The sequence below is a fragment of the Rhyacophila brunnea genome, unplaced genomic scaffold (genome assembly GCF_057557595.1).
Source record: "Rhyacophila brunnea isolate RB1 unplaced genomic scaffold, BYU_Rbru_1.0 scaffold_7, whole genome shotgun sequence".
Lineage (NCBI taxonomy): Eukaryota > Metazoa > Arthropoda > Insecta > Trichoptera > Rhyacophilidae > Rhyacophila > Rhyacophila brunnea.
In genome coordinates, this window is record NW_028233339.1 from 17,809,376 (window position 1) to 17,818,450 (window position 9,075).

The 9,075-nt window shown below is 37.5% G+C and overlaps 1 protein-coding gene across 3 annotated transcripts; it reads right to left on the bottom strand.

Annotated features, from left to right (window-relative positions):
- Nucleotides 1–877: 877 nt before the first annotated feature.
- Ubc2 (ubiquitin conjugating enzyme 2) lies at nucleotides 878–4,049 on the bottom strand. Of its 3 annotated transcripts, none has more exons than XM_085958475.1 (4): nucleotides 3,971–4,049; nucleotides 3,044–3,396; nucleotides 2,200–2,347; nucleotides 878–1,979 (listed from the first exon to the last, which is right to left on the bottom strand). In XM_085958475.1, exons 2-4 carry the CDS (start codon nucleotides 3,383–3,385, stop codon nucleotides 1,882–1,884), a joined length of 588 nt encoding a protein of 195 aa, XP_085814601.1. In that variant the 5' UTR covers nucleotides 3,386–3,396; nucleotides 3,971–4,049; the 3' UTR covers nucleotides 878–1,881. The 3 variants fall into 3 exon arrangements, with proteins under 3 accessions (XP_085814601.1, XP_085814602.1, XP_085814603.1); XM_085958476.1 differs by lacking the exon at nucleotides 3,971–4,049 and adding an exon at nucleotides 3,782–3,863; XM_085958477.1 differs by lacking the exon at nucleotides 3,971–4,049 and adding an exon at nucleotides 3,500–3,863.
- Between the last annotated feature and the right edge of the window lie 5,026 nt (nucleotides 4,050–9,075).

A 9,075-nucleotide genomic window follows, 5' to 3' on the forward strand; every position in this document is an offset into this window, starting at 1 on the left:
AATTTTTTTTTACATTTTTTTCACCAATTAAATGTTTTATATTGAAATTATGCTTTGTGCGGGAAAAAGTCTCGAGTGGGTGGTATGTACCTATAAAAAAAATTTCGAGTGGAAAAGGTTAATAAATGAATGACAAAAATTTATGTTTTATTTTTCCACTGGCTGTTGTTTCTTCATGTTGTTTTGTCGCCGTTTCGTCTGGTTACCCTCAATAATATATAAATAGTGATTTAATGGCTAAGGGATGTTTTTTTTTTGGATAAAGATAAAGCTGTCATTTTCCCCTGAGTATTTATTATTGTATTATGAAAGACATCACTACCTACGTCTTACAGAAATTCAACATATGTGCTACATGCCGTTATTATTTGTAGATCAAAACTTATTCTACCTATTTCAAAAATGTATGAATATTACTTTTCAATATATTATTCAGGTGTGTACTTTGCTTTGTGATAAGCTGACTTTCGTTAATTATAATTTTTAATGAATAATTATTGCTTGAAGCCAATTCCGCCCCCATCACAGTGACGGTGACTAAGGCATAGTGCATGGTAGGGAAGAGAAGAGTCTAGGCATAGCTCTAGCATGGACACGTCAGAAAAAGAATGAGTTTAGAATTTTATGTAAATAAAAAATAATTGTACTATCATCTATAGTGACTTTGAAAATTAAAGTAGAACTCTTAAATCAATCAGAATCTAAATAATAGTACTGATTATTAATAAAGTAGGTAATTACATAAAAATATTGTTTTATTTTAATTAATACATTTTTGGATTGTTGAAAATACAAATGCGTAATATTGGTTACATAACAGAATAGAGTAAGTTGTAGGTTCATCGAGGTCTAAGGACAAAATAAAAAAGCCAGTATGTATACGTCAAGTTCGATTTAATCACGAAGAAATTAGAGGAACATCAGTCACAAAATTATTTAGTTACAGTTACGACACCTGTTACACAATATTAGATTTCATGTCTGCATAATATAATATCATGAATTTAATGTAGCTTTGATATACGAATCCTATACTATGAAATATCATACTTAAGATAATATATTTTACTCTAAAAATTAATATCTTTAAAAAAATCCACCGTCTCATTAACCAAACTGTAATAATTTGAGTATGCACTTAAAAATCTCACTTTATTTTGAGGTTTCATCAAACGGCTAATGCAGAGTTGAATACCAACAGTAAATTTGTTTCGGAGGGTTGATTAAATTTCAGCATACGACAATTTGAAGTTTTGGCACGAGCGCTTCCTAAACTCTGTCGGTATTTAATTTGAAGAAATCCTCAGCAGAGATCGCATCCCACCGAAACGGTCCGCACGGTGAAATCGTAAAATTAATTAAAATAACATTCCTTACGATGATTAAACTACTAGTATTGTTATCACCGTGAAACTAAATAAAAAATTCAATCACATTGGTTTAGAAATATCAAGACTAAATCAAATTATTCACTAAAACAACGGGAAGATATGATTCAAACGGATGGCATGCATAAAAAAAAGCACAGACAAAAATATCAGTCAATTTTACCCCTCAATGTTCAATCCCCACTGCTCTCATCGTACATTATTCGAGGAACTTTGCAAAATATATTATACTACAGCCTTGTGACGGTTCCGCCCGCTCGACAAAGATATATAATTTTCACGATTACTTAAAAATAATACAAAACGAATATGAGATATAAAAAAATATTATGCACACGAAGGCTGCAGATGTAGAAAGAATTTCACATGTCGGCAGGGCCTATTCGGCGATCTAAGCCGAGAAACTATGACGAGCGAGTAAATGAAGGGGGAAATGGTAAAACACAAGGGGCCGGCACGGAGGGCGGTACAGGAGCGGAGCGTGGCGGGATGATCATGTCGCATACCGCTTGGTCCACAGCCGAGCGATGCGGTCATGCTCTTCTCGGTTCTGGAGGTATTGCGTGGCAATGCTGCCCACCAATGGATCCGCTGAAATAATGCAATTCAACATCAGATGCTTTTCCTTACTCCGTTAAAACATTCAATTATTGTACTCTTACTTTTGCCTCAATGACACATAAGCCAAGAAGTGTAGAAATAAAAAAACAACCGTGCCACAAACTTAAATTAGCAAATATTCACATTTTCACTTGATGGTAAAATAGGTAGGTACACATAAGTAACAAGAGAGAATTATGTAGATTCATACCTGGATTACAATCTGTCAATAACGAACAAATTGAAAGCAGAACTTTCGAAATAGTTAAAGCAGGTGACCAATTGTCTTTTAGTATATCCAAGCAGATGACTCCTTGACTGTTTATATTACAGTGATAAATGCGCGTTCGGAATGTGACCTGCAATTTAACAAAATATTAACTTATTGAAATCAGAAAATGGATGTTGGGTTTATTACTAGGTATGTCTATGTATATTTGGAGAACAAAATTTAAGAATACAAAGATAATAAAGATTCAATAAGATTTTTAACATCTTCAAATGCGAAGCATATTATATACAATATACATAGTTAAATGGAGTAAAATATAGACTGGTAAAACACACTCGACCACTGGAAGTCAGATATTTTGTCACGCAAAATAGTGCCTACTTGGTTTTTTGATTTAGCATCTGCACACACTGTGGGTACGTACATTTCAACATTAACTAATTATTGTACATGCGAAAGAAAAGGGGAGACGTTTAAAATTACTACTTTTCACGGGAGCCAAAAAAAGATATTTGGGTACTACGGAGTTTGGAACATGGGAACTTTAATGTTTCTGTATGAATTTTAATTATTCAATGTCATAGATTCGATGTGTCCGTTTCTACCTTTGTGTAGAAGAGGTACTTATATGCATGATGAATTTTGAATGTTTAATTTTTTTAAAACCAATCGGACATATCTCTTTTCCCTTTCACACACAGAATTATTTATCGGTTTAACATGGTTAACAATGGTTCAAACCAACTGAGGAATTACACATAACAAGCCGGCTGCAAGACCTAGCAAGACGGCTGGTTCTGCTAGTTAAGTTAGACATATTTACCTTGGGTGGTTTAAATGGATACTCTGGAGAGAAATGAATATCCAAGAAAAATACCCCGCCCTCGTATACTGAGCCAGGAGGCCCAAGAATGGTCGAAACCCATTCATACAAGTTATCTCCTTTCGGCCCAGCGCTGCAATTCGGCGGTGGGTCCATTGTAATTTCGGCCAGTTCCTTTTGAATACGTTTTGCAGAGGTTCCTAGAGCTTTCGACATTTTGGGGTTAGGTTTTGTTTCCTTTGTGTCAGGCTTGTTGTCGCCCATCGTGGTGCCGCTAGACCCGCCCGCACCGCCCCGCCCGCGACCAGTTCCACTCCCGGAAGACCCCGAAGCGCCTGACATCGCTCAGGCACCTATCGAATGACATAAAAATGTTACAATGAAAAAAAGAATAATGAAATCTACTCGTCGAGAAAAGCATTTGTTCAAAGGCATCGCATTTAGAAAACTGCTTACTAGGTGACAATTAAGACGTAAAAATAAATGAATTCCTTCTTCAGATGTATTATGATGGATAAGATCGGACTTTTTTAGATATGAAACGGACCAAACAAAAGAAGCAAACATCGAAAAATACTGTTCAAACATTCATGTCGGCCATTTTGTAACATTGTTCTGTTATTTAAATTTAGGTATAAAACTAGATACTGAATAATACATTCAATTCATGCTTAGTAAGGATGATTAGTATAAAATGAATATTTATAATAAGCCGGTAATAAGCTATTGTAACAATACCGAATAGAAATTATGGAAATCACTATTTCAGTAATGCTATTATACTTTGACAGTCGGTTAACCTGGTGATTCAGTTAGAAAGAATGTTTATGCAAACTTGAAAACCAGAAAAGCTTTCATACTTTCATCATTAGCATTTCATAAAATCGGAGTTAACTGTTAGCGTATTAAAAGGCATAATTTTCTTACCTCTTATAAAATAGTATCTAAAAATCCACAAACAGCACCCACACCGACTTCCAAGCAAAACAGCGACCTCACTCGTACCGACTGCTGAAAATCTGCAGTGGTAGGTATACAAAAAAGTGAGTTTACTTCATAGATCAATTAATATGTGTGGTAAAATGGAATTAGTAAAATCAAAAGCAACTGAAAACATAGCTCCAATTTACAACAGATGTTGTTTGTGTGTTGTAATAAAGATATTATGAAGTATTTTAGTATAAATTCAAATCGAAATACATCATTTTTAAAAAACCCGCAATGTCTATGGGTCTACGGACACGGTTTTTGCAGCACTTCTCCGTGAGATTAGCGAGTTTAATATTGCTATATTGTAAAAGTAATGATATTCGACCAAACACTATCAATAATAAGATTGCCTGATAAAACCATCTTTCTACCGAAAGTAGGTACCTACCTAGGTACCAATGCCAATCTTTTTATTAAATACTAGCTGACCCGGCGAACTTCGTACCGCCTCTGAATCAAGAAATCTTATGTTAACTTATTAGCTGAATTTAATTCAGTTTTTATGAATACTCAAAATTAATTAAGTTCAATAAATGTGCAAAAATCAAATCAAAATGAAAAGTATTTTAATTACATTGAAATGAATGTAATTCACGTGGCAGCAAGGCATTTGCTTTATTGAAGTGAATAAATATGATTCGCGTAGCATTATTGCACTACTTTCTGTTAAACTATTTGGTGGATGGGTTGCACTCGGGTCGATTCCCTTCATTGAAGTAGGTACCTAACTTGTGCTATACGACATTTTTCGTTTTGTTGTCAAGTGCGAGAACGAACAAAGTGGATGGTTTGCCGACACGTGATCGTGCTACGTATAATTGAACGTGAGAGAAACATTCATTTTCTAGATTCAGGCCACAAACACTCAAGGATTGGCCTTGTGATTTGTTAATCGTGGTTAGCAATGATGTTCGGGAACACTTTGTTGATGAGGTCGTCCTTTGTTGAGACGAAATTGCAAAAATTCAGCGGAAACGAAATCAATCGATTCGATTCATCGACAGGAACACGGCCGTTACCGATAGTCAGCAATTGCTTGTAGAAATCTTCGGCAGATGGATCGTTTAGCAATGCAACACATGTTTGTCGTCAGCTGAAGATTCTTCACATAGCGCCACAGAGTCGATGATTTGAGGCAAGGGTTCATTTCATCGGCAGCGGTCGATCTTGGAATGACTGGTAGTGTTTGGCGGAAATCGCCAGATAGTAGAATCATTGCGCCTCCAAAACATCTTGATCGCAGATCTTTCATAGTTCGATTGAGTGCTTCCACTGCGCGTTTGTGCGCCATTGTGCATTCATGCCAGGTGATGATTTTACTTGCTTCCAAACCTTTGGCCATTGCTGAGAATTTCGCAATGTTGCATGTCGGTTTAAGCTTTAACGGCAATTTCAACGCTGAATGAGCCGTTCAGCATCCTTCTAGCAACATGGCCACTATCCCGGAAGAAGCAACTGCTACATCAATTTCGGATCTCGCACGAACAATGGCGAAATCATGAACATGAGGAATATCTTTCCAGTTCTACCGGGCGCATCGAGGAAAAATAAGCCACCATTTTCATCATCAATTGCCTTCATTAACGTATCGTACACTTCCTTCTGTTGGGGGTTCAACAGTGGTACATTCGTTCGAACTGATTGGTTCAATGCATCTCAATCATATTCATGTTCACGTTCCAATTCTCGATTGAAAGCGTCGTTCATTCCACGATGTGGCGTTGGCATTCCTAGCTTGACTAACAAATTGCCGCACATGAGGAAACTAATGTCTTCGATCAAAAGCAAAGCCTGGTTATGTATCTACTCATTCACCCCGAGATCGGGATTCCCTGAACTGACACGAATTCAATGTAAAATGTCTTCTGACATGTCATCCTTGTACTTATTTCACAGTTCAGGTGGATTCGATGGGAAGCATGTCGAAATAATGATAGCAAATAATGTACGTGTCTGACTTGGAGATGCAGAAACAATAATTACTTCAGCGATTGTCATGTCCCAATGAGTATCGTTTTCAAGTAAATTGAGCCGTTGACATGCAGCACGAAATATTGGGCACACTATACCATTGACAGTTTGAAGTGATTCAAATGATGTCGGCCCACGAAAATTCACCGGCAACAACCGCAAGTAGAAGCATTCGTCATTCTTTGGATGAACTGTGTAAATGCGACCAAGAGCATCAGCAAAATGCACATCCGTATGATCAGGAACTGCATCGCCTTGCATCCGACATTGAAATTTCTTCGATGAAGCGTTCTAAGTATAATAATGTGGCATCTCAGAGTAGAGCCACGTTCGTGCAAACGGATCGCTTTGGCAAATCGAAAAGAAACTGGTCAATGTTGTCGCTGGAGGTGTTTCAGCACGTTCAACAACATTCTATGCTTTGAAATAAATTCGTTGACCATTCTCCAGATGCACCGCCAAATGTACAACGGTGTGATGACGTTCATGAATGGGGAATGAGAAAATACGCCAAATCGCTTCATTGAAGCTCACATATCGACTAACTTGATAGTGCGTGATTTTATCGTTGGTATTGGGAGTTTGAACACCAAAAACCGCCACATCGCTGCCTTTGGTGACATATTTGCAGATGTATTTGATGGACTTCACTGAATTGCAATAGGTACTCCACGTTGCAATGCGCCTTGAATGTTTTGGAAAGAAGTGGCAAATACGGAACAATCCAAGTGTTGTCGACCACGATATCGTTTCCTTTCACTTTCGTTGTGATAGTTCTACCGTTATCATCGGGTGATCGACGCCGATATAGTGGATAACCATCGTTCCCAGTGATAGTCTCCGCCGTCAAATTTTGTGAATAACGCTTGTAACACTTGCTGTCGACCATGCACGGTGATTGGGGGTTGATGGTGCCACACGGTCCGTGAATCATGTTAGTAATTACAACATCATGCAGGTCTGGATCGGTTTCGGGATCAGGAATCTCGTCACATATGATGTCATTTATTTGGTCTGGTCGAATTCTTTCAACTAACCAAATAAGAATATGTGCATGCGGTAAGCCTCGTTTTTGCCTTTCAATCGCATACATCCAGCATCGAGTATCCCCAAAGACGCGATGATTAACAATGTAGTTCATCAGCGACATGATTTTTGGTTTGAAGACACGTGCGGTGATGTCGTGCTGATCATTTGATGTTTGTCCGGGAGCAGCAATTGAATAATTTCTATCCATTTCGGATTGCATGTAAAGGTGATGAATAGATCTGGACGACCGTAATGACGAACATAATATAATGTCATTGCATATTGCGCATATTCATGCATATGATGCGGGCTGCCAATGTACGTTGCCAGTAGAATAATCAATCGACCAACATTAGCTGCATGTCCTTCGGTGCTGATTGTATCGCGTAAATGAATATACTCTTCCGAACGCAGTTTGGCTTGGTTCAACCGAATGAAAGTGAAGCGCTCCGTCTCGATTTTGACGTACAAAACGAACAACAAACGACGAAAAAATGACGCACAAAAAATCATCGAAATCAGTAAATCAGTTCTCGAGATATCATCAAAAAAGCCGCTCCATACGAAATGTAGGAGAAAATGAATTTTCTTCACAATTTTTTTCCCGTGATTTTTTCGATGTTTTAATAGTTATTCTGCTATTCGGGGCGGAGACAAATCCAACAAATCAATGATCATAAAAATCGGTCCAGCCGTTCTTGAGTTATAAATGGTGTAACTCGTATCGTTTTCAAACAAATTGAGCTGTTGACATGAAGCACAAAATGTTGGGCACACTACACCATTGACAGTTAGACATTTCGACTATAATTCTTTCTTTTGTTTGTTTGTTTATTGTTTCTGTAATGTATCAGAGAAGGCGTTGTATACGGATTAAAATTTTTTGTGATTTTCTTTTATTTTCGAATGCGCGAGGTTCATTGTTCAAAATGTCAAAATGTATGAGAAAATTAATTTTCTTCATAATTATTTTTTTGCGTGGTTTATCTGATGTTTTAATAATTATTCTGCTATTCGGGGCGGAGGCAAATCCAACAAATCAAAGATCATAAAAATCGGTCCAGCCGTTCTTGAGTTATAAATGGTGTAACTAACCCGACTTTGTTTTATATATATATATAGATGTAAACTACCTACCGATAGAGGCTCCACTTTTCTATTCTTTTTTTGAAATATGGTCTTATACTACTTACCTATCTACGGAATTGAATTGCTTTACATATAATGTTGGCTATCGGTTTATTATATTATTAAAAATTAAACTAGGTATACCTAGCTTGGTACTATGGTTGGTAGGTACCTATAAATAAGCATTTCAACAACAGCTACTTGTTAAAATGCCCGTAGCTCAATAAGAAAAGCATACAGGTGCGAATTCAGCAGATACAGGTTCAAGTCCCGTCGAGTGTTGTATTTTTTTTCTACAAAATGATTTTTTCTATGTAACTATACCGTGTTAATATAACATTTTTAATTAATGTAAATACCTACTAATACCGGGAAAAATGGGTGGAGAACTCACGTGTATGCTGGCAGCGTTCTTCACGAGCATCACCTTGATTGAGGGTTGTGTGGACATCAGGACATATAATTCAAGATAAAACACGTCTTTGATTTGACAATTTCCCTGCGCAGGGACGTTTAATTACATTAACTTTTCAGACATTGGTTGGATTACATCATTAATTACACTTGCACAGGAGTCTTAGATTTAGCTATCGCACAGTCATTATAGGGTAACACGTGTTTAAACACATTAACTGAATCGGCGCGGTGGCGTTTTATCGAGGACGCGACGCATGGTTTTGAGGTGATTATAGGGATTATTATTGGGCCACTTACACAAAAGGGATTCACTGATTTATAATAATGAAGCGAGCGCGACTTTATGGTTTACATCGTAAAGAATCCGGGCCGCACCAAAGGTGCCACCCTGGATATCAGCTTCCACTTTGGCGGGAGAATGAGTACTGTCCACCCTTATCTGCCACGACCCTATCGGTGGTGAGACAGCGGGGAGGGGTACAAAGGGAATGCCTTCG

Excerpts from the sequence above, each read along its gene's own strand:
- Ubc2 (XM_085958475.1), bottom strand. The coding sequence starts at position 3,385 with ATGTCAGGCGCTTCGGGGTCTTCCGGGAGTGGAACTGGTCGCGGGCGG. Across the intron at positions 2,348-3,043 it reads ATCCATTTAAACCACCCAAG|GTCACATTCCGAACGCGCAT; the intron begins GTAAATATGTCT and ends GTTAAATTGCAG. Across the intron at positions 1,980-2,199 it reads ATTGACAGATTGTAATCCAG|CGGATCCATTGGTGGGCAGC; the intron begins GTATGAATCTAC and ends GCATTATTTCAG.